General features: G+C 37.9%; 1 protein-coding gene across 2 annotated transcripts in view; it reads right to left on the bottom strand.

The window, feature by feature from the left end:
* ap1g1 (adaptor related protein complex 1 subunit gamma 1) overlaps positions 1-26,547 on the bottom strand; it is a 113,319-nt gene that overhangs the window by 37,614 nt on the left and 49,158 nt on the right. For both annotated transcript variants that reach the window (XM_043706825.2, XM_087995841.1), the window contains exons 13-17: positions 24,081-24,135; positions 17,669-17,791; positions 13,521-13,610; positions 9,982-10,109; positions 4,580-4,684 (exon numbers count right to left, since the gene is read on the bottom strand). In XM_043706825.2, coding sequence (XP_043562760.1) covers positions 4,580-4,684; positions 9,982-10,109; positions 13,521-13,610; positions 17,669-17,791; positions 24,081-24,135 — 501 coding nt within the window. The remainder of the gene's footprint in view (positions 1-4,579; positions 4,685-9,981; positions 10,110-13,520; positions 13,611-17,668; positions 17,792-24,080; positions 24,136-26,547) is intronic.

Here is a 26,547-nt window from a genome sequence, read left to right as displayed (position 1 = left end):
GACATCGCAATCCTCAACTCCATTTTCTCACCTTTTTCCATAACCCTTGAATCAGATTAGAAATCTGGTTAGTTCAGCCTTGAATATCCCTTAATGACCCAGCCTCAACAGCCCTTTGTGAAGAATTCCACAGATTCACTAGTACTCAGTCAGAAGAAATTCCTCCTCATCTCTGTCTAGAAGAGATTACTCTCTGGTTCTGGAATTCCCACAAGGTGAAATAATCTCGCGGCATCTACCCTGTCAAGCCCCATTAGAATCTTGCGTTTTCCAATAAGGTGACTTCTCATTTTTCTGAACTCCAATGGCCCAACCTATTCAATCTCTCCTCATAAGTAAATCATTTCATAGACATATCAACCCAGGGAACTCTTTCTGGATGGCAGTACATTTTCCCTTGGATAAAAGGAACCATAATTGTTACAGTATTCCAGGTGTGGTTTAACTAGTGCCTTGCAGAGTTTTAGGATAGCTTCCTTATTTTTATACTGCATTTCCTTCTGCAGTCTTTCCATTTAAAATATCATGCTTTTCTGTTCTTCCTGCCGAAGTGCATAACTTCATACGTTTCATCTGCCCAATTTTCACTCAATTTGTTTGTATCCCTCAGCAGACACTAAATTCTCACTACTTGCCTTCCCAACTACTTTTGCATCATCTGCAAACTTGATCATACATTCACATCTGTCACCCAAGTCATTAACATGTACTTTAAATAACTATAGCTCCAGCAGAAATTCCCTCTTTCAACTTTCCATCTTCTATTAAGCAGCCAATACTATATCAATACTAATATACTGCACCTAACATCGCAGATTTGTTTCAAATAGGCTTGAGTGGAAAAGGTTTTGGAAATCCAAAAGTATATCTTGATTCCCCATCTATCCAGCTTGTTGCTTCCTCAAAAGAACTGATAAATTTGTCAGACATACTTTCTCCTTTGTAAAGCAATGCTGATGTTGCTGCATTGCAAAATGCTATTATATCGTACATAATAAACTCTCAACATTTTTCCAGTGACTGCTGTTAAGTAGTTACCTGAATTTCATTTCTCCCTTTTTTGAATAAGGTGTTACATTGGCAGTTTTCCAGTCCTGACACTTTCCAGAAATCTAAGGATTCTTAGAAGATTAGTACTAGCACATTCACAATCTCTGCAGCTACTTTCTTTAATAGCCCAGGATGGAACTTATTAAGTCCAAGAGACTTACTGGCCTAAACCTTATCAGTTGCCCTGTACTTTTTCTCTAATGATAGCTGCTGTACTCATTTCCTCCTCAATCTTTTCCCTCATTCAGATTATTCTGTATTTTTGGAAAGTAATTAGTGCCCTCTACTGAGAGGACTGACAAAGTATTTATTCAATTCTTCTGCCATTTTCTGGTTCCTCATTACGATGGTTCCAGCCTCTTTTTAAACAGGTTTATATTCACTTTGGCTCCTCTCTTCACTTTTATATATTCAAACAAGCTCTCACTGTCTGCTTTGTCTTGCTTGCTAATTTACATTCAATGTTTTGGGTAATCTTTTATTGGATTTGTAAACTTCAATCTCCTGTCTTATTATATTTCCCAACCAGTTTTGACACTTTATTTTCTTAAAATAAACTTTTGTACATTGCTTCCTGTATCACTCTGCACCATTATGTACACATTACCCTATCCTTTCACTTCGTAAATCTACACATCTCTTTTCCAGATATCCTCCATTACCACACCTCTATTCAGCTTAAAGCCATTTCGGAAACTATACACGTTCAATTTGCCAGGACTTTAATCCAAGCACAGTTCAAGTGAAGCTTGTCCCACTAAAACAGGTCCCTTCTACTCCAGTAGAAGTGATAATGCTGAAACAGTGCCAAACTTCTGAACAAAAGAAGTTTGAATTCAAGGCAGATGGAAAGCACCTTAAATTTGCTGACAATGCAAATGCAGCAGACAGCAAATACAGCAAAATATTTCCAAGACAACATGGATTCGTTGAGCACTAGGATGATAGATGATGGTTAATGGGCTCAAAAATGCCTGATGAGATTCAATCTGGATAAATGCAAGTTATTACATATTCGTACAACAAACAAGAGTAGGGCACAATTAGTGGTAGGGCCTTGGGTGGTGTTGTAGAACAGAGGAACCTAGGGTACAAGTCCATAATTCTTTGAAATTTGCATCACATATAGACAGGGTTGTTGAAAAGGCATTTGGCACACTTGCCTTCAGTGCTCAGTCCTTTTGAGTTTTGGAGTCAGGAAGTCATGTTGAGGTTGTACAGGACATTGGTGAGGCCTCTTCTAGAATAATGCATCCAGTTCTGGTCTCACAAATACAGGAAAGATATTATTATGCTGGTGAGGGTTCAGAACAGATTTACCAGGATGTTGCTGGGTATGGAAGTTGAGTTATAAAGAAAGGCTGGGACTTTTTTTGCACTGCAGCGTAGAAATTTGTGAAGTGATGTGATAGAAGCCTTCAAAATACTGAGAGGTATAAATAGAATTAATGGTATTGTCTTTTCCCTGGAATGGGGGATTTCAAGACTGGGGGCACATTTTTAAAGTGAGAAGAGAGATTTTTAAAAAAAGACAAAGGCAACTTTTTTTTAAACAGAGGGTGGTTTGTGTGTAGAATGAACTCCGAGGAAGTGGCAGATATGGGTACAATTACAACGTTTCAAAAATATTGGGATAGATACATGAACAGGAAAGGTTTGGAGGCATATGGACCAGGAGCAAGCAGGTGGGACTAGTCTAGTTTGGGATTATGTTCAGCATGGACTGATGGACTGTTTCTATGACTCTATGATAACTAACAAAACACAAGTGTAAACCTTGCACAATAGTCACAAACCTACATTTTAAAAAAAAGGCTAAGAGGGATTTACAAAAAAGAAACATGGAAACAATAATAGATTGAATATTGGAAAAACAAATTATAGTACATGGAATACTAGGACAGATCCAGAACTCAGGTTTACAGGGCAGACATAAAGCAGAATATGAAATATGAAGTTATAAGTATTGTCAAATTCTTACAAGTACATAAACGTTATAATGGAAGTTCGTAAATCTGAGTGCGATCGGCCAAATGCCCTTTTCTCATCTTCAGCTGAAAGCTTTAAGGTTTGTTTAAATCACAGTTGTTTCTGCTATAACACAATCCAGTGTTAAGAAAATTGTGTAATGGCAGCACAATTTAAACTAATGGGGCCAGAATCACATTATAACCAATATACGCTTTAAAAGTTCATGCTTTAGAAACAATGTCCCCAATTTGTTAATGGTGTTATAGCAAATTTGCATAAAGTAAACACTTGTTATAGCAGAATAACTTGTGATTGAACTTACCTACATCAACTTCTAATTAATATTTTGGATTGGTGAACCAATACAAGGATGAAGCAGTACTGAATTGCTTCACATGGACAGTTAAAGACATACAGAGCATTCAATTATATAAAACTGCACTATAAGTACACATGCTTAAAGTATGATTTAGCCACCTGAAGGAGCAGCACTCCGAAAGCCAGTGCTTCCAATTAAACCTGCTGGACTATAACCTGGTGTTGTGAGATTTTTAAACTTACTGCTGAAACTATATTGCTCTTGCCAAATTGCCTATACATTTTTTTCCTTAATGAGCTGAGTGGGATTAGTTGCACAGTTCCAAAGAGTGAGCTCAAAGATAATGGAAATGAATTACCTCCTTTGAATTATTCTATGCTCATCAGCTTAGAAATCTACTCAATGAAAAGTCATGTTCCAGCCATCTCTAGAATTTGCCCTGAAGCAGAAACTTCTTCACGTCAAAAACCCCATTGCAGCACAAAGTTATTTATTTTCTCAATTAGGAGCAATCAAGCTACTCAAGAGTTTCACGTGGGAAGGAAAGGTTTTGCAAAGTTTATATTGAGATTAATTCATTTTTATCTCCTTTCAGTTCCAATTCATGAACAAACTAAAGCTTGAAAAGAAGCATACGCAAGAAAAAGGAACTTTTTATGAACTAACCGTTTTTCATTCTTCCAAGTTCTTATTAGACACAGAACATGCAAAAACTTAATTCTATTTGAGTGAAGCATGATATTCGATTCATTTTTATCATACCTCTCCAGTTAATCAGTTATGAGATCCTGAAGTCACTCACTCTTCCAATTTTGCTATCATGCAGGTTCCTTTCATCAATTGTTTGAAACTGAATTACACAGGTTGACTTAATTTCCCAGCATCAAATCTTTACTATTTAACGATTCAATCAAATGCAAAATCATTACTCTTTAATTTCTTAAGAAACGTCTATAAGAAAAGATAAAGTTCCAGCTGCAAGAATGGTACTAGAATGGAAACAATTGTGACATCTCCATTAACACAGTATTTTGTACACAGATTAGGTTTGACAAACAGAAAAGGTGTTGAGCATCTGGATATACCAAGAAATTATTGATTTGTATCGTTGCTCGTATCAATTTTCTAGTTCTAGCATGCAATTTATATTGGTTCTAAAATAAAACTTCGAATAACTAACAGCATGGCAAATTGAAACCACTTGAATTCCACAGGCCACCTTAACAGATTTCAACATACCTCATGTGATCAAATTTTTTGAAAAGCGCATTATATTCAACAGCCCTCTGCTGAAGTTCCACATCTATACTGCTTCCATACACAGATATTATCTTCTTAATTCGACTGAAAGAAAGAACCAACAATATAATTCCTATTCTATTAGATCTACCTTAAAAGAAAAACAGCATTATTTTTAGTAAACATTGCAGAAGCACAAAGGAATTTGAATCATAATTTAATTTTTGTTTTTTTCTGAAGATGCAACTGTTGCTTGCTAGGACAGAATTTGTTGCTCACCCCCAAATACATTTTAAAAGATGCTGGCAAGCATCTTCATGACCGTCTGCAATTCATCTGATGTACCTACACCCAGAGTGCTGTTAGGCTGGAGTTCCAGAATTTTGACCCAGCAACGGTGAAAGAACAGTGATATTCTCCCAAGACAAGGAGATGTGGGATTGGGAGGGGGACGGGAAGTTGCAGGGGTGTTGTTTCCATGTTGTCCTATTAGATGGTATAATGCTGCTGATTTAGAAGGTGCTGTTGAAGGACATTTGGTAAGATGCTGCAGTGCATTTGGATTTTGAGGCTTCACTTCCTGTTTACTGTTATGTTGCACACCACCTTTCACGATTAGGCTGTGGCAGAATTGCAAAGCTTCAAACTGCTTCATGGATTGTAGGATCACTTAGATTTATCAATACCTTCTGTTTCTGGCGGGTTGTAGATTCACCAAGTCGGCAGCTTAGTTTTAAGCAAGCTTTGTATTGGTCCTGGCTCACTCTTCTACACTCTGCATTGATTTAGGATTGATCATATAGCTTTAATGGTAGAGTGGGGGATTTTTGCTAGGCAACAGTTATAATTGTGGATAAATATAATTCTGCTGCTGACAGCTCATTGTCTTATGGCTGCTCCATTTTGAGCTGTTAGACATCTTCTGAATCTATCCAATTTAGCTATCAGATCATATAAACATATCTGGTTCACTGATCTGCTTAAATTGAAAGACAGTCCACTGAATCAAAGTACAGAATAAAGCTAAAATTAAATAATACCAGATAAATCACTGACATCATTGATCTAAACATAGTCAAGATGGTGCCTGGGTCATTGACCGTAAAGTATTAGGTAAGCAGAACTGTGTCAGACTGTTGCTAGATGAGTGAGAGATAGCTCTTCTGATTTTGTCACAAGCCACCAGATGTTAGTAAAGGACTACTTTGTGGGGTTAAATAATGGCTCAGCAGTTAGCACTGCTGCCTCTCAGCGCCAGGGACCCAAATTCGATTCCAGCCTTGGGTGACTGTCTGTGTGGAGTTTGCACATTCTCCCCATGTCTGCGTGGGTTTCCTCTGGGTGCTCTGGTTTCCTCCCAAAGATGTGAAGGTCAGGTGAACTGGCCATGTCAAATTGCCCATAGGGTTGGGCCAAGGGGCATGTTTCCATACTGTAGGGAATCTAATCTAACTGGATTAAATGTCCTTTTTACTTCCAATGTCTAGGTCAATGCTGGTGGCCTATCCAGGTTTGTTTCTTTTTGACTTTTCTACACTGTTAGAATATGAATCGCTTGCTAATTTCAGAAAGGAGTGAGGAATTAATCATGTACTGAGAGTCTGAAGTCAAATGTGGATCAGAAAAGGCAAAGTCAGATTTTCTTCCCTAATAAGGGATTAGTGAACGAGATTAGTTTTAACGACAATTTAATAGTTTCACAGTTATTACTCAGACTAGCTTTTAATTCTAAATTAAAGTTTAAATTTCACTAGCTGCTGACTCCAGAGCATCAATTTAAAAAAACAGAACCTTAAAAAAAAGGTAATAATCTCTGTTTTCATAGCTCATAAAAATCCAATGGTCTAGGTTAAAGATGATTAGAGCATAAAATGAGGTTTAAAAAGTGTGGTGGGAGAGAAGTTCCAGTTTGTGTTACACTGACATTAGCACTAGGAAAAATGGAATCTGTTCTGTTGGGATGATCTACACTTCATATCACGATGGGACCAGTGTACTTGTAAGCTATACGATTAGAGAAGTAGAGAGGACATTAACAATTTAATGGCAAGGTATCAAATCTATTAAATGTGCAACCCAAATAACAGTCATGATTATAAAGAATAGTATTGATATCAGAAATGACAAACTCTCAGAGGAATAGTGTGTGCATGCGTAATAGTATATCAACAGCTAAGTTTAACAGTTACAAAAATAATATACTGGTAAAAGTAAATGTTCTCTATTTGAATGCAGCATTGAGAAAACCAAGAAACTAACTGCAAATAGAAATAAGTACATTCTGATTGCTGTCTCAGAAAGGACATGAATACTGAAGAATACAACACATTTAAAAAGGTCAAGGAACTTGGCAAATGTAGAAAGCTGGCTCTGTTAATTAAGAGAGGGTGACCCAAGGCAGGAAACCAGGAAGAAGTTGGGTAGATGAGAAATAAAAGAAAGTCACTTGTGTGAATATTGTGCAGGCCCCTTAACAGTAAAACTAGATAAAGGGAAAAATAATGAGTGTTTGTGAGCAAGGTACGGCAATCATGGGGATTTTAACCCATATAGAAATTAGATTAGATTAGATTAGATTAGATTACTTTCAGTGTGGAAACAGGCCCTTCGGCCCAACAAGTCCACACCGACCCGCCGAAGCGTAACCCACCCATACCCCTACATTTACCCCTTTACCTAACACTACGGGTAATTTAGCAAGGCCAATTCACCTGACTTGCACATCTTTGGACTGTGGGAGGAAACCGGAGCCCCCGGAGGAAACCCACGCAGACACGGGGAGAACGTGCAAACTCCACACAGTCAGTCGCCTGAGTCGGGAATTGAACCCGGGTCTCTGGCGCTGCGAGGCAGCAGTGCCAACCACTGTGCCACCGTGCCGCCCATTGGGAAAATGAAATGGACAAAGGTAGGAGAGGGGAGGAATTCATGGAATGTTTTCAGTTTGTCTCATAATAGCACATTCTGACCAGAAAGCCAGCAATGAGAACTGCAACTATACAACAAAATAGGAGTGTTATCATAAAAGGCACCCTAGTCTGCAGCAATCATATGCTTGAATTTTACATTCAATTTGGGGGGGGGGTAAGAGAAGAGGGAGGAAGAAAGATTTTAAACTTACGGATAATTATCATGGAATAAAAGCAGATCCAGCTATTGTGAACTGGTAAATTAGGTTAAAGGAGAAGTCAACAAAAGATGCAGTGGGATATTTCAGAGTATTCTAACCAGAAAGCATAACTGTAATGAAGATAGTATAAAAAAGCAAAAGCATATTGAGTAAAGATGGGAGGCAAGTCAGAAGACTGGACAGAATATGGAAACTCGCAAAAAACATGCTTAAAAAAGAATGGAGGAAGGTTAAGTTAGAGTATAAGAGAAAACTAGATAGAAATGTAAACCCAGAGTAACCGTTTGTAAAAAAAAATACTTTGTAAAATTCTAAAAGTATTTAAAGTTTGAAAAAAAATTAGCAAGTGTTGCAGAAAGGGAGTTGGGAAAAAGGAGACAAAAGGTGAATTGAACAGGTATTTTGCATCAGTTTTCATTCTAGAGGATGAAAGTAACATCTCAGAAATAACTAAATGAAAAGAAAAGGAATAACCCCAGAAAATTACATTTCAACAAAGTGATAATGAGCAAATAGTTAGGACTATGCTCTAATAATTCAGTTTTCTGACAGATTTCATCCTGTGGTCTGAAAAGATGATTAGTGAGACAGCTGATGCATTGATTGTAATTTTCAGAAGAATGCTTAGATTTGAGGAGGTTTTCATTTAATAGTTACATTACCAAACACTCAGGTGGTGGGAGGGAGCATGCAAGCAAGACAGCACACAAGAGAGAGCATAGCTTTACATGAACTGTTAGTTGAAATATGCTGTTAGCAAAGGGGGAACCAATGCATGCATTACATTTGGATTTACAGAAAGCACTTGATAAAGGCAGAAGATAAAGGCTCATATTTCGGTGGCTAAAATAATCGCATGAATTGGAAATTGGCTAGCTAATAGGAAACAGTAAGCATAAATAAGTGCTTTTCGAGCTGGCAAGCTGTAATAAGTAGTGCGCTTCAGATTGGTGCTGAGAACCTCAAATTTTTATAACTTACGTAAATGACTGGGATGAAGGGCCTAAGGTTAACATTGGATTTTTTTTTACTTTTTATAACTATTGTCAGTTTTGCCAGATTTTATGAATACCATTATAGGAGTTCCTCAGGGTATATTATTTTGTAATCATCCTGATCAGAGATGGAGCATGTGAGACTTAAACTCAGGACTCTTGGCTTGGGGGTAGGGATGTTACCACAGGGCCACAAGAATCCCAAGTTCCTCAGAGTATCAATCTAGGCAAAACTATCTTCAGCTGATGCAAAGATGTTCCCTTCATTAGAGGATCAGAAGTGGCACTATTCAATGATCACTGCACAGTGCTCAAACACCATTTGTGATGCTTCAGATAACTGAAGCCACCAGGGTACGTATGAAGCAAGACCCAAAACAACATCCAAGTTTGGGCTAATAAGCAGCAAGTAATTTTCATGACACAGAAGTGAAGAACAATGACCATAACAAATACTCAAACCATCTCTTGTTGACATTCAATGGCATTGCCATTACTGAATTCTCCCACTATTAACATCCTAGGGGCTGCTACTGATCAGAAATTCATCTTGGTGAGCCACAGAAAAACAGGGCAGATCAGAAGTTAGGAAATACTTGCTACAAAATTCATATCTCCCTGATGCCTCCTCATCTACAAGTAACAAGGCAAGACTGTAATGGAACACTTTCCACTTGCTGAAATGTGTGTAGGTCCACTCAGCAGATTAGATACTCCCATCCAGGACAAAGCAGCCCATTTGATTGGCTATCCTCTACCCTCAACATTCATTTTCTTTACCAATAACACAGAATAACAGCAAGTGTGCATCTACATCTTCTAAAACCTGCAAACTTTAAGACCTAAAAGAGCAAAAGGCAGCAGATGCATAGGAACATCACCTGCACATTCCTTTCAAACAAATACCACCCTGACTTGGAAACATATTGCTGCTGTTTTATTGCCAGTGTCAAAATAACAAAACTCCTTTCCTAGTTGACCAGGAACTGAGCTGTGCCAGCTATACAATTACTGGAGTTACAGCATATCAGAAGATAGAGTACTGCAGCAAGTATTTCTGGTCAGGAATACCTCTATACAAAGACCTCAAATGGTTCCAAAAGGCAACTAACTTTCTCAAGAATAGGGCTGGGTGATAAATGCTGAGTTCCAATGAACAAGGGGCCAAGATTAAGAGACCAGTAACATCATCACAAAGATATTGTCACATTAAATTATATCAGTTTTCTAAGACAAGGTAACTTATTGCTTTGCAATAGAATTGCAAAAGTACTTACTTTACATTTATGGTAAACCTTGTGCTAAGCTTCATAATTGCAGTGAGAGCATATCCTCTTGTTACAGATGTCGATATGTTTGACTGTAGTACAGTTTCTAATACATCCATAACTTCATCTTCTGTCACCTTTTGGGGTAAAAGGTACTAATGATCAGTAGGAACTATTTTGAACATAATCTCTGTACAGAGTCTCTTAACAATGTGAAGCTTGAACTTTATGTTGCAAGTGCCAACTCTACAGCATGACCTGTAAAATATGAAAATTTCAGCACAATAAAATTAGCTTAAGGAATGATCAAATTAATACCTGATCTACAGGTCTAGAGTTCAATTCCTGCCTATCAGAACACACAATTTCTGGCTGGTTTGGCACTAAGAAGTCAGATTAGAGGTATTCCAATAATCTCTTTCTATACATATGCTGTTCTATATTTTAGTCAGAATGAAAGCCTTTTTAAATTTTAAGCTTAATTCCTGTGTGTCAAGTTACATGCCTGCTATCCTATCAGCCTAGAAGTTGGAACAGAAGAGCAACCACATTTTTTTTAAATTAGCAAGACAAGTTCACATGAAAATGGAAGAAAACACTTTCAAAGTAAAGCACATTTTATTTTTCAATTTTTGTAAGATTGAAATTATAATGCCAAAAATCTGAAGCGTGTTTTACAAATAGGAACTGGGTTCTGAAGCATGTTTTGTACATGAGGATAGGAAAATCCAAATAAAAAAGTGGTAGGAAAGATTGCCATCAAAACATTTACGAATAAACTATAAACGTGCCTTTATATACATCACCTTTAAAAGGAACAAGTGCAAAAATATCAATTTTAAAAACAGAAACATCAACTTGAAAGAAATTATCAAAATGTTTGGCCAAACTGCTGTTTTAAAAGGAATATCAAGAGAGTTGAGAGGAAGAAATTCAAGCAGGGAATGGCAGAGAGAAATGGTAGGCTAAATGTAAGGAATACAATCTAAATGAGGATTGTATAAGATAATAGAGACCAGGAAGGTAATACGAGTGGGGTAGCTTAGGTGACAAGGGGTTTGAAGCGGTCATGAAGGAATTTCGATAGGAGAATTAAATTTTGAAGTTAAAGCACAGATTCATCAAGTTTGATGAGAACTTAATACGGAATAGTACAATATGGATAAGTTGCCTACAAATGCAAGATGAGGGGCTGATTGAAGCATTAGAATAATCAATTTAAGATTGCCACTTGAGAATAATCTTAGAACTTTTCAATCATATTAGTAGTCCTGGATTTTTTCTGTGCAAAGTGGATGGCAATAGCGATAGGTTCTGTATGAAGCATTGTGATGTTCCAGTTAAAAAAAAAAATCACTGATAGCAAAGACTTCACACACCTGATTATTTACCACAGGATTAAACTGGCAATTTGAGCATAGAACACATTTTCTCAAACCTATTTCAATATAAAATAGATCAGTTATCATTCTTTGGAATCAGGAGGGGAAAATATACAGGAAAGAAACAATTAGCGAACTCTGTGCTAAGAAATTCACTACGTTACAACTCAAATATTACTTACCTTTGAGCATACTGGCTCCTGAACAGGAGAATGACAATTTACTTTGAAACAAATTATGAAATAGCCTGGAAAGGACAGTCGGTCAGGTTTTTATCTCTTAGTAACAGCCTTTGTTAGAAGTTACAAGCCTTGGTTAAAAGTTCATGTCAAGGTTTGCTAATTTGCAACATGCACAGGTTATATATACTGAATGAAATAGCAAAAGATATACTTGACCGAAGGTCAAGAATGTGGTGTAATAGATAGAATGCAAGAACTTAATTGGAACAAAAGAACGCAATTGCCATATTCTTCCATCCAGCTATCAAATCAAATTTTGAATATTAGGGTAAAATCTGACTTGGTTGCTAATCCTAAAAGTGAACTCCACATTTTTTTTTGTGAACCCGTTCCTTTTGTCTTAATTTCATGTTCCCATCAAATCTTGAGACAAAGATTAGGGTTAATTGGATTTGGAACAATCTTTTATGACTTAGAATCAGTTGCGGCTTGCAAATTACTTTCTTGCCAAATTAACCAATGCTCAACCTATATTAAAACATTGGATTTGGAACAATTAACCCTAATCTTTGTCTCAAGATTGGATGGGAACAAAAAATTAAGACAAAAGGAACAGTTTCACAAAAAGAACATGTGGAATTCACATTTAGGATTAGCAACAAGTCAGATTTTACACTAACATTCAAAATTTGATTTGATCGCTGGATGGAAGAATATGGCAATTTTACTGGAACTGTTTGTTTAAAAGAGGGATGAACACAAACTGGTTGTGCTGAATATCCTGTAGTTAGTATCTATTTCAATTTCTAGCTCAGCATTTTGAAATCCCAATTCTGTATACTTCTGCTGCTTATCTGTTGCCTTTTTTTTTGGAAACAATATTTATCCTAAGATATATCCTCATCTGCACAACCAAAATAATAGGTTTATACCAGATACATGGTGTAATAAAATTATTGTTTAGATTTTTGTTGAGTAACACATCTCTATCACATTATTTTCTAAAAGAATACTAGTAACACCTGCACATTGGTCTTTTAACTGTCAAATTACTACACAAAAAAAGCATTTGAATGAAACAATGTCCTGACAAACAAAGCTTTGATACAAAGAGTACTTACTTTTACTTATCAAAAAAATGACAACTTGCTAACTGATAGTTAAATAATCAGTGAATGCAGGCCATGGAAGTAAAGGAACACATGTCAGAACATGAATGGGAAAGGGGACATAGTTAACCACTTGTGAGTGTGCATTTACTTCGTAAAGCTGGTCAAAAAAAACAGTTCCTGAAAGTTAATTTCCGTCAGAGCAAGTTTACAACATCCCAGTGGTCCACTGTTCAACATAGAATGTAAAATACATTACTCAAGCAGCAAGTAAAATCTCAAATCTATGTAACTTCTCAATACTGTACTGAAATAAACATTAAAATATATTTAATTTAGTTTTTCCCCCGGGGTATTCAGATGACTGATCTGTTTCAAGGACATTTTTTTCCTTTCATGTTTTGCAATGACCTGCTCAATGGTACAATGATATTATTCTAATGTGGCTTTTCCCCATTTAACACTGACAGCAACAAATTTCAAAGTCAATATATTTGCATCATAACAATGACAAAACTCATTCGGCCTCCAATGCATTGCTCTCTGCCCATCCATGTGCAATGATGCATTATATTCAGGATACTACCAAAACGCATGAGAACATGAGAATGCTTGAACAATGGCAATATTTCTGTATAGAACTATATACTTTGCAATTCAATTTTGAAACATTCCAACATATTCAGGTTGCAGGATGACTTCAAATAAATGTATTTCTACCTCAATTGTAAATCAGGTTCTGTAGCTGGAATGCAACAAGCCACATTTTTGTCAAGGAATGCTTATGCTGATTTAATATGCTGAACTGTATGCACTTGCTATATTTAACAGCTTATATAAAAGTTAATAGCTTTATTTTGGAAAAGAAACATTACCTGAATAGGTTCCTCCTCTTCACATTGTCCAGAAACTAAAAGGTCACCGTACTCTCCCATACACCAAGCACCAACCTGCACGAGAGGTTGCTGTTGAAAGATGACCAGTCAGTCAGTCTTAAATAGCTTCATAAACAAATAATACAATTAATTTTCATTACAGTGTGTTCTTTTATAAAGCTGGTGTGCTATTAAAGTCCAAAACCATAGGTTAGCACTGTAGTAGATGAGAGTAAATTTCCTACAAGTATTGTTCAGAACAAAACTATTGCCTTTGGTCTGTATTACAAACTCAGGTTGCCCTGCCACCTACTTCATTCCTCTCACTGACAACTGAGGGGGAATAAAAACTGCTTACACTCTGGTATCAAAAGATAAATTCACAATCACAAAATGATATAATTTCTTAAGACTGCCTATTTCCACATCTGTAACATCTTCTGATTAAATATCATTCAATTGCACCTCAAAGATCTAAACTTGACTATCCTGACCCACTTCTAGCCAGCTTCCAATGTTTAGTCTTCTATAAGCATGCAGATAATCCAAAACTCTGCTACCTGTCTTAACTATCAAATCCCATTGTGCTCTGACTTAAACCAATTGCAAACTAAGCAATGCATCTATTTTAAATTTTGTCTAATTTCTGAAGAGCCACGATTGCCTTATTCTACATCTCCAATTTTGTTCTTACTATATCTTTTTCCCTTCACTTTCAACTTTCATCAGTGAATCTGCCCTGTCCTCCATCTCATATCTTTATTTTCTCTTTCTTCCTAAACCCTTTCATTTGCATGGCTAAAGAACAGTTACAATGCTAAGCGCATCCAGTTCTGACGGTTTCTCTCTCCACTGATGCAGTCAAATTCTGAGTATTTCTAGATTTTTATTTTGATTACAGATTTCCAGAAAAGTATGAAAAATAGCTCATCTAAATTTTCTTCTTTATTGGAGAGAAATACTGAAAAGGGAATAGTCCAAATGGGACTGGGGTGTTAAGTCTCATTCGCAGCTACTTGTTTTCAAGCCATATTGATCAACTCTAACACGTTAAGTTTGACAATACTAAACCCTCACTAGGAGTCTCAACTTTGGTTTATTTTGAGTTATTAGACAATGGTAATTTTTGTTTTTAAATAATGCAGCCGCACATGGAGTTGACCACTCCAAACATTTATCCACCCTAACCATTGATTGTAGATATGAAGCTGCGTGACCATCCCAATGAAAAGGATGAAAACTGACACTTATAATATCAGAAATTCAACAGTTTGTGTTTTGAAAAGAAGCCATCAGTATTGGAGTACTAATGCCCCTACAATCAGCATGAATTTTCAGAGAAAGAAATCCCAAATTTGTTTGCTATTTTGAAATATTCTAAATTCAGTCATAAAATTATGGATAATCAATTCCACTGTAGATTCCTAAGCCAATGATTCAGAATGACACTAAGGAAACATTACATTGGCACAAAAATAATCTTTAAATCACTGCAGTCTTGTTTAAAATGACAAGAATCATGATGCATTACTCAAGGAGCAAGGTAGCACTAGGCCACCAAAATATCCACTCGTCATTTATAAATTTACTGAGCACAAATTGGCTGTCATGTTTGTCTGTGTAACAGCAACAAAGTCTACTTATAGAGGAACACATTGGTTAGTCGTAATTCAAGCGTGTCCTTTGTTAAACACAGGCCCATAATGAAACAAAATATCCTGAAAGATAACATACAATGGAATAGACAAGTATTGCTTTAGAAGAGGAAGCCCGAGGGGTTACTGTGATTTTTCTGGCCACAATAAAATGACATATTGCTCTGGATTTCCAGCAAGCTTTGCCAAACACCTACATGTTAAAATGAAACTCAAACAGAAAGAACAGGATCTAGAAAAGAGGGAATGAATTAGAAAGTGTATTGTCAGACTGGATAGCAACAACTCATTTCACAGTAGCATCAATCATGCCAATATTTCTAATCTGTACAATATACTGGATCTAAAACCCACTTGTAGTATATGTATGGTCAAATTTGCTGACTATTAAAAACAGAATCAGCATCAAAAATAGGATAAAAATCAGTAAAACAAAGCAGCATTTAAATGGTCAGAGTTATGACCAATAAAAACTTGTTTTAACTATATAAACAACATCAGGGAGCTTAACTTTTGACATGCATACAAATGTGGGCAGGTGATTAAAGTGAGCTGAAAGCCATGAAATATAGCAAGAAGGACTTATACACTTAATGGTAAGGTCCTAGGGAGTGTTGCTGAACAAAGACCTTGGAGTGCAGGTCATTAGCTCCTTGAAAGTGGAGTCACGGGTAGATAGGATAGTGAAGGCAGCGTTTGGTATGCTTTCCTTTATTGGTCAGAGTATTGAGTAAAGGAGTTGGGAGATCATGTTGCGGCTGTAAAGGACACTGGTTAGGCCACTGTTGGAATATTGCATGCAATTCTGGTCTCCTTCCTATCGGAAAGATCTTGTGAAACTTGAAAGGGTTCAGAAAAGAATTACAAGGATGTTGCCAGGGGTTGAGCTTACAGGGAGAGGCTGAACAGGCTGGGGCTGTTTTCCCTGGAGCGTCAGAGGCTAAGGGGTGACAAAATTATGAGGTGCACGGATAGGGTAAATAGACAAAGTCTTTTCCCTGGGATGGGGGAGTCCAATACTAGAAGGTATAGGTTTAGGGTGTGAGGGGAAATACATAGAAAAGACCTACGGGGCAACTTTTTCACGCAGAGGGTGGTGCGTGTATGGAATAAACTGCCAGAAGTAGTGGAGGAGGCTGGCACAATTGCAACATTTAAGAGGCATCTGGATAGGTATATGAATAGGAAGGGTTTGGAGGGATATGGGCTGGGTGCTGGCAGGTGGGACTAGATTGGGTTGGGATATCTGGTCGGCATGGACGGGTTGGACCGAAGGGTCTGTTTGCATGCTGTACATCTCTATGGCTCTATGACCAAGTGAATACAAGATGACATATTATAATCCATTGATCTGGTCACATTGGGAGTACTGCTTGTGCAACTTCAACTCCAGTCAACAATTTCTAGATAAAGATAATACAGTAGAAAAGAAACAAAAAAAAAACTGAAATGGGATGTGTTGAGAAACAATTCAATGGTTTAAATTAAGATAAGTAGTCCAGACGTAGGCAATTGGGAATGCAGGAGATTAAGTACAGTAGATTCTGCTAGAACGCAATAGTCGCATTCTTGTGCAATCACACATTATAAGAAAATTGTGCAATAGCCACACCATAGGGCCGGAAGAGTTATAACAAATATGTGCTTTAGAAACACTGTCATCAATTTGTCAATCACATTACAATGAATTATCAAAACGTATGTTATAGCAGAATGGCCTGTAGATCAAATGTTATATAAAAGTAGTGAAGCCGGAGGTATAACTGGAAGTGAGTGGAAATAAGTTGGAAATAGGTATTGGTAAATGGCCAGAATAATCTATCAGACAAGATAGCAAAGTCTCATTCTTTAGATTCCAAATAGATACAAGAAAAAAAATTGTTGTTAAAAGAATTAGTTGAGATGGGCCAAATAGCTTTCTTCCAGACTGAAGGAGGGTCGCTGGGTCTGAAACATTGATTCTGTTTTCTCTCCACAGATGCTGCCTCACTTGCTAAATTTCTCCAGCAATTTGTGTTTGTTTCAGATTGTCAGTACCTGCAGTTTTTTGTTATTTGGTTTCACTCACATTAATTTATAAAAATGTCACTTCAATAACTCCACACTGGCCACATTAAACTACACGTCCCGCATACTGACCCAAAAGTCAAAATCTTTTGAAGTTAACCATTATGGATGAAAACGCAAACATTTGAAATGACAAACAGCAGACAAAAAAAGTCAGTCACCATCTCTTCATACAATACCTTTAAATCGGTAATACAATAAACACAGACACTTTTCTTTGAACACATCACAAAATCCAAACTCAAAGCAAAATATATGCAATTGGATTTTTACAAGACAATTGTTCAGCTTTATCATCTTGAAATCAATGCAAGGAACAAAAAACACGATAAAATTAATACAGATAATTAATTTGTAAACCAGCTTTCAAACACTTAAGCTTGAAATTAGCACTTCTACATTGTGTTGCTATTTTAAATGTTGTACCTGAGACGTATCTTCCAGGACAGCTTTGTAAAGTTTCTGTACTGTGTAGGCATGCATTTCAACACTATTGGTGATCAACTGGATCAAGTTGGGCACTGCATCATCTCTTACATAACTGCCAGCCTAAAATGGAAAAATAGAAAAATTACGGACCATTGTAACAATAGTGATTATAGAAAAAGAAAATTCAGTCGGCAAACACAACAACTTAAGGCTGTTTCCCACCTATCAAGTTTGAAAAATCATTGCCTCTGAGTGAGAATTAGAAGAGTGAAGTAGTGAGGCTGAGAGAGAAGGCACCTCTTGGAGTGAGAGCACACCTGTTAAAATTCAGCTGGAAATCTGTGCCCATTGCAATCACAGAGCTTGGTTTCCTAAGATTTCTCTTTGCCATTCACTTGGGATCCCAAACTCCACACAAAGTTCTAACTTAAGATTTTCAGACAAAACTACATACTTTACAGTAGCCCCAATGTCTGTACACTATCGAAAGGTATAAGTCAGGGGTAGGTTGAAATACTCTCCATTTGCAGGGATTAGTGAAGCTCCAATATTCAAGAATCTCAACACTATAGAGGAGAAAGCAAATCACATGACTGACATCTATTGCAGTCACTCCTTCCACCACTGATGCACAATAGCAGCAGTGTGCACCATATACAGGTCTGCAGTAAGGCAATTCTTCATTCCTCCCTCGATAGTACCTTGCAAACCTGCCCTTCTCGGTAACAGAAGTCACAAGGGTAGCAGATTCACAGGGAAGTTACTGTTTTCAAAGCTCCCAACCAAGCCACACACCATTCTGATTCAGAACTTTAATGTCTATTCCTTCCATGTTGCTGGGTCAAAATTAGGGGAGCCATTCCCCAACAGTACTGTGTATGACCTACTGACAAAGGACTGCAGTGGTTCAAGACAGCAGCTTATTACCACCTTTTCAAGGGGAATCAAAAATGGGTGATAAATTGGCCAAGCCAGTGAAAGCCACAACACAAAAAAGAAAAGTGGAACACCATGAAAGTTTCAGACAGAAGCTATTCTATCCCATGCCAAACCCTTTTACCTACAGAGGAATGAACAAACTTTGCCTTCTGGTTTTCCAAAGCCTACAAATTTTCAACAACATAGACAAGTCCCTTCATGATCTCCCTATCTCTATTAATTTCCAGCCATAAAAATCGAAGAACAAAAAAGTTTCTGAAATCTGACCTTGTTCATTCTATCTTTGCATCACCATCGTTAGTCATGCCTTCAGGTAACCAGATCAGAAATTCTTTCCTAACATAGAACCCCTACAGTGGGCCATTTGGCTGATCAAGTCCAACTCTCTAAAGAGCAGCCCATTCAGATTCTCCCAGCCCTGCAATCCCAAATTTCTCATGGTTAATCCACCTAGCCTGCACATCCATGAATATCATGGGCAATTTAGCATGGCCAATCCACCTAATCTGCACATCTCTGGACTGTGGGAGGAATCTCATGGAGGCACGGGGAGAATGTGTAAAATCCATACAGAGAGAATCAAACCCCAGTCCGTGACGCTGTAAGGCAGCAGTGCTAACCACTGAGCCTCTGCCCCTTAGAATCAAGATACTGTGTCTTTGGCCAGGTCACGCATCCTAACGTTGGACTTGTTTAGCTTAGTGCCAATTTTTGTCTGATTATGATTCAGAAGGGTCTTGGAATTTTTGCGTAAGTTATATACATGCAATCCAAATGTTATTGTTAAAACCTACAATAGCCAGGGACTGGATTGCAAAAATTCTGCTTTAAACAAAATGAAATTTTGCTTACAAGGTATGAACAAAAAGAAAGAGGCACACAAAGGTAGGCACTAGTTCTGGCCGGTGGATAAACTCCTGCAGCAATCTGAGATTCAGCTGCCTCCATCTGTTCTATCCTGCACACATCATGGCAAAATAAAACAATAGTAATTTTCTATTAGCACTTTATCCTATCGCAATTGAAAAGAATTTAATAGCAGAGATCACAAATCAATAGAATCAAGTCCTGGTAACAATCTGACATGTAACTTAGTTTGGTTTCCACAAAAAAAAGTCATGTTGCCATTGTTAAATTAGTATTTGCCAAAATATGGTCAAACAAATTTTGATCACTCAGTATCAAATTAACTTTCAATAATATAAGAGAGCAAGGAAATTAATTTCAAAACTTTACAAGTGTACTTGTGTCCATTAATTAAGAGGGCTAACTAGAAATTTGCTGGAATGGAGATTGAGGGGAAGCACTCGTGCTCTGTCTGATCCATAATCAATGCTGAAAAACTACTTACTTCTTCTACACAGTAGTTCTCATTTCCTTTCAGCTGCTAAATTACTGGAGTCCTACAACACCCAATGGCAGTGGTAAAATCGATGAGCACTAAAATGTTTAGAACTCAAACCAGCCACCCATCTCAGGGGAACGAGTTGACCATCTCTTCCCCCTGTCCTCAGTGGATAGATTCAAGACAATTGGTTCAGGTTTGAGATCTAAAATTTTAAACACCCATCCGGCCAAAAACACTTTGGAGTTTAAAATCACCCTCAATGCGTCAAGACTTTGAAAACTTAATGAAAACTTAAATGCCATTTACTGGTGCGGTTTGAAGGTAAATGTTTTCTACGCACATCAACCTAGTTCTCAATCTTGCATTTTATTCAGTGAACCAAATTGTACATTGTTTTTCATACTAAGTCTTTTTCTAACTAGGGAAGTTTGCATTTCAAAGTCATCCCTATGGTAAAATATCTCTAAGAAACTTGACATTGACTTCTATGAGAAATTGCTGAGATTGGTGACTGATTTTAGTAACCCAAGTCTGAGATTTGCATGAAATAAAATGTTATATAGATAAGAACAGCTCTTAAACATTATACTGCAAACACATTAAATGTGGTTAAATGTCTTTATACTTTACCCATTAATGCTCAACAGAATTCAGGAATGTTGAATTTGTATAATCATCATGCACATAATTGTACATTTGAGCTTCAAAGATCAAAAATGAACCTTCCAGTTGTCAGAAACTTTTCTACTGGACCAAATTTTGTTCAATATCCAAAACTTAGTAATTACATCTTATGGACTGTTATTATCAAAACAAAATGCATACTAGCTTAGTTATAAGGTTGAATATACAATTGACCCCTTCACACTCAAGTGCTGTAATAGCATCAACTCTCAGCTATGATTCACTTTATCTTGCTCAGTATAGCAACGTGGAGCTTGTTTATTTTTTAAAAATTCAAACGTGCTGTCAAAGTTATTTTCAGACATTTACAAGTAATTATTTATGTGTTGCATCTTGCACATTTTTATATAATTGACTCTTCTGAAAACAGTATGTTAAAACAGTTTGATATTTTGCATTTTATCATTTCATTTGTCCTGATTTATGGTATGACAATTTACAAAAATGGAACTTTAACTTTGTCTGTGAAACAATCTTTACACCTCAGATACTAGATTCAAATTACCTTACTTCTAGAAGCCTAAGACATGGTAGTCATTCAACTCAAGTCTTTAGTGGATCTATGCCATATTAAAAAAAGGCCAAACTTACCTTGCTACACTACTGTCTCCCCAAGATTCTATTTCTAATGCCTGCCTTATAAGACATAAGACCATAAGACATTGGAGTGGAAGCAAGGCCATTCAGCCCATTGAATCCACTCAATCATTTAATCATGGCTGACAGGGCATTGCAATTCCACTTATCCACACTCTCCCTGTAGCCCTTAAATTCTTGATCTCGCAAGGAATTGTCAATCTCTGCTATGAAGACATTTAATATCTCGGCCTCCACTGCGCTCCATGCCAATGAATTCCACAGGCTCACCATTCTCGGGCTAAAGAAATACTTCCATTCTAAACTGGCCCCCTTTAATTCCAAGGCTGTGCCCACAGGTCCTAGTCTCCTCGCCTAATGGAATCATATTCCTAGCATCCACCCTTTCTAAGCTATGCATTATCTTGTAAGTTTCTATTAGATTTCCCCTCAATCTTCTAGCCTCAAAAGAATACAATCCCAGGATCCTCAACCGTTCATAGATTAGGGCCACCATTCCAAGGATCATCCGCGTGAATCTAGTATTCCAAATGGGGCCTAACTAGAGCTTTATAAAGTCTCAGAAGCACACCGCTGCTTTTATATTCTAACGCTTAGATAAATGACAACATTACATTCGTCTTTCTTAATCACGGATTCAACCTCCAAGTTAACCTTGAGAAAATCCTGGACTAGCACTCCCAGATCCCTTTCTGCTTCGGTTTTATGAATTTCCTCAGTTTAGAAAATACTCCATGCCTGTATTCTTCTTTCCCCCAAAGTGCAAAACCTCGCATTTGCTCACAGTGAATTTCATCAGCCATTTCCTGGACCACTCTCCTCAACTGAAAATCTTTCTGCAGCCTCTCCACCTCCTCAGTACTACCCGCCTGTCCATCTAACTTTGTATCATCGGCAAACTTTGCCAGAATGCCCGCAAGTCCCTTCATCCAGATCATTAATATATACAGTGAACAGCTGCAGCCCCAACACTGAACCCTGCGGGACACCACTCGTCACCAACTACCATTCCAAAAAAGAACCTTTTATCACAAATCTCTGCCTTCTGTCAGACGGCCAATCCTCAATCCATGCCAGTAGCTCACCTAAAACACCATGGGCCCCTCACCTTACTCAGCAGCCTCTTGTGAGGCACCTTATCAAAAGGTCTTTTGGAAGTCTAGCTAGATAACATCCACTGGGTTTCCCTGGTGTAACCTACTTGTTACCTGTTCAAAAAATTCTAACAGGTTTGTCAGGCACGACCTCCCCTTAATAAATCCATGACGACTCATTCTAATCCAACCCTGCACTTCCAAGAATTTAGAAATCTCATCCTTAACGATGGTTTCTAGAATTTTACCAACAACCGAGGTTAGGTTAATCAGCCAATAATTTTCCACCTTTTGTCTTGATTCTTTCTTGAACAAAGGGGTTACAATAGCAATTTTCCAATCATCTGGGACTTTCCCTGACTCCAGTGACTTTTGAAAGATTATAACTAACGCCTCCACTAATTCCTCAGCCATCCCCCTCAGAACTCGAGGATGTAGCCCATCGGGGCCAGGAGAGTTATCAATTTTTAGATCTTTTAGTTTTTCTAGTACTTTCTCTTTTGTAATGGCTACCATACTCAACTCTGCCCATGACTCTCCTAATTGTTGGGATATTACTCATGTCTTCCACTGTGAAGACTGACACAAAGTACTTATTAAGTTCTTCAGCTATTTCCTTATCTCCCATCACTAACCTTCCTGCATCAATTTGGACAGCACAATGTATACCTTTGCCACTCATTTGTTTCTTATGTATTGAAAGAAACTTTTACTATCATTTCTAATATTACTGGCTAGCCTATCTTCATATTTGATCCTCTCCTTCCCGATTTCTCTTTGTTATCCGGTTGGTTTTGTAGCTTTCCCATTCTTCTGACTTCCCAGTGCTCTTGGCCACTTTATAGGCTCTCTTTCTTTTTCTTTGATATATTTCCTGACTTCCTTTGTCAGCCATGGCTGTCTAATTCCCCCCACCCTGGATAAATCTTTCTTTTCTTTGGGATGAACCTCTGTACGGTGTCCTCAATTACATCCAGAAACTCCTGCCTTCGTTGCTCTACTATCTTCCCCACTAGGCTCTGCTTCCAGTCAATTTTAGTCAGTTCCTCTCTCATGCCCCTGTAATTACCTTTATTTACCTGTAACACCATTACATTCGATTTTGCCTTCTCTCTTTCAAACTACAGACTGAACTCTACCATATCATGATTGGTGCTTCCTAAGCGTTCCCCTACTTCGAGCTCTTTTATGAAGTCTGGCTCGTTACATAGCACTAAGTCCAGAATAGCCTGCTCCCTTGTGGGCTCAATCACAAGCTGTTCCAAAAGCCAGCTCGTAAGCATTCCATGAATTCCCTTTCTTTGGATCCACTGGCAACATTATTCACCCAGTCCACTTGCATACTGAAGTCCCCCATGATCACTGTGACCTTGCCTTTCTGGCATGCCCTATCTAGAACACACCTACTTAAATAGCAATCACTTGCCTTCCCAACAGCCTCCCTGCTCCAACCTCACTTCCACCCAGCTCCCACGCCTCTCGGCTGTAAAAAAAAAGGCGTTTATCTTCTTTGCTTAAAAAAATGCATTGCCATATCTTAACTGCATCCTGTGACAATGCATCCCAGCTCATTTTTGTTAAAATGGAATTGAAACTGTAGGCTTTCCATATTTCAAAGTTAAGGAGATCTTACATCAGTAGTTTGGGAAATTAGAGGCCCAAGTTAATAGTCCAATATCTAACCCACTCAAGCTGAAATGTGTAAAATTAAAGAGAAAAGCTGCAGCTTTAAGATGAGACCTCTTACCGTTGTTAACACTTTCATTATTGTGTCTATGTGCCATCTTTTGGATGGTGCATACCTGTTTAGAAAAATAAACATTATGAGAAGATATTTGCCCCAAATGTTTTGTATTTCTTAATACTCTGATAGTCAAATGGCAAACGTTTTTTTAAAAACGTAATGATCATACTAAAAAAGCCTGAAATCTGGTTTACTATTGCTTTCCAGAAAGCACTTACAAAAATAAATGACATGGATGTAGGTTTGCTCGCTGAGCTGGAAGGTTCATTTTCAGACATTTCGTCACCATGCTGGGTAACATCTGTGAGCCTCCAGATGAAGCACTGGTGATGTTTCCTGCTTTCTATTTAGATATTTAGGTTTCTTGAGTTGTTGATGCCATTTTCTGTGGTGATGCCATTTCAGGTAGACCGTGCCCAAGTCAATGTGTTTGTTGAATGAGTTCCAGTTGGATTGCTATGCTTCTAGAAATTCTTGTGCAATCATCCCAACATCCACAAACGAAGCTGCATCAGAACATTATTTCAATGAGCCATCACACTCTGCAGCACGGAGGAACTGCACAGAGCAGAGGAAAATCACATATGCAGTGTATTCAAGAAGAATAGGTATCCAATGAACACAGTCCGCTGATTTCACAGCAACAAACCCAAACAAGCAGAGAAAACGCGTCCAGAAACCCTAGCCACTCTCCCCTACACCAAAGATATCTCAGAAATGACTGCCACACTACTGAGATCCCTTGGCATCATGGTATCCCACAAAACCACTAATGCACTAAAACAGCAGCTAATCAACTTGAAAGACCCTGTACAGACAACAAGCAAAACTAATGTCATTCACAAAATACCGTGTAAGAACTGTAACAAACACTACATTGGACAAACAGGCAGAAAACTAGCCACTAGGATACATGAATATCAACTAGCCACAAAACGACATGACCCTCTCTCACTAGTACCCTTTACATACGGAAAGGAAGGACACACACTTCGACTGGGACAATACATCCATCCCAGGACAAGCCAAACAAACATGCACAAGAATTCCTGGAAGCATGGCATTCCAACCGGAAATCAACACACACATTGACTTGGACCCAACTTACCACCTCCACGCTCTTCCCCCACCCACCCCAATGAGGAAAAGAACAGGAAATGATATCACCAACCCAAAGAAACCCAAGCATATAAATAGAAAACAGGAAACATCAGCAGTGCTTCGGCCAGAGGCTCACTGAAGATGTTACCTAGTATGGTGGTGAAGCGTCTGAAAATGAACCTTCCAGCTCAGCGAGCGAACCTACATCCAGAACCTGAGCTACAAATCTTCTCAAAGGTCGCTACTTACCTTTCAACTCGGCGATCTTTAAATTTGAGAAGGTTGTGGGATTCAGATTGCAGGAAATCCTTCCTTTTAATCATTCTCTGCCATCACTCTACTTCATCTTTAAGGGACTTGTGTGCAAAAACATGCTGCGGCTTGATGGTCTAATTATTACCATTTTGAATGACGGTGACAAGCTCTTCTCATTAATATCAATGTTGCTAAATTTCTGATGGTCTTCAAAGTATTTTTTTTGTCCTCTCCAGAATACTAGATATTTGATAATGAATAACCAGGACCAGGCAGGGAACACACTTTTTGGCCACCCAGATGCAGGATTTAGTCCACTGTAGTCAATTTTTCAGAAGGTTTGCCTGATCCTTATGGAACTGGCTACAAAAAGGACAGCAGCATTCACTAGGTAGTTCTCCCACTGAATTCAGAGGATGTGACAGAGGCATTGCTGACAGAATTCCTCTAATGCGGTTACAGATCAGTAATACATAACTGACAAGCAGACAACTGTGATGGTTGTTTTTAGTAAGAAGAATGGGGCAAGACAACACATGCTAGATATACAATTTTAAACAGAGTGCAAGAACAGTTTTTGCACAAGTTTTTGAAGGTGGCAAGAACAAATTGTACAATCCAAGAACACAAGCATTATCAAAGAGAGAGTATGGAAGCCACAAATTTGTGACAAATCTTCATAAAACACTAGTTCAACCTTAGAGAGGTTGTACTATGCTCAAGACTGCACACAATATTTTAGTAAGGATGCAAAAGCTGGTGAGGATATAGATAACAATTATCAGAATAGGTGGACAAAAGACAGGTTGGATAGCAGTAACGCAATTCAAGGGTTTAGATAGTTTTCTCTTTATTCACTGTTTCTAATGTCTGATGGGTGGATAAATAGAGAGAACTGAGTAGGTAACTGACAAAAGGAAACATGGTGGATAAAGGGAAAAATCAATAATTGTGGTTGATTTGGATGTTAAAAAGGCATTCTACAAGGCGACATAAAAGGTCACTATGCAAGATATTAACGCATGGTCCTGCAGCAATATAGTAGTATGGATAGAGAACTGGCTAATGAAAAAGGGACAGAATTGGGATAAATGGGTCATTTCTCGGTGAGCAA

This window comes from Chiloscyllium plagiosum, unplaced genomic scaffold (assembly GCF_037043375.1).
Source record: "Chiloscyllium plagiosum isolate Xiang-an unplaced genomic scaffold, Cpla_swu_hap1 HiC_scaffold_17, whole genome shotgun sequence".
NCBI lineage: Eukaryota > Metazoa > Chordata > Chondrichthyes > Orectolobiformes > Hemiscylliidae > Chiloscyllium > Chiloscyllium plagiosum.
This window is presented reverse-complemented; position numbering and strand designations above follow the sequence as displayed.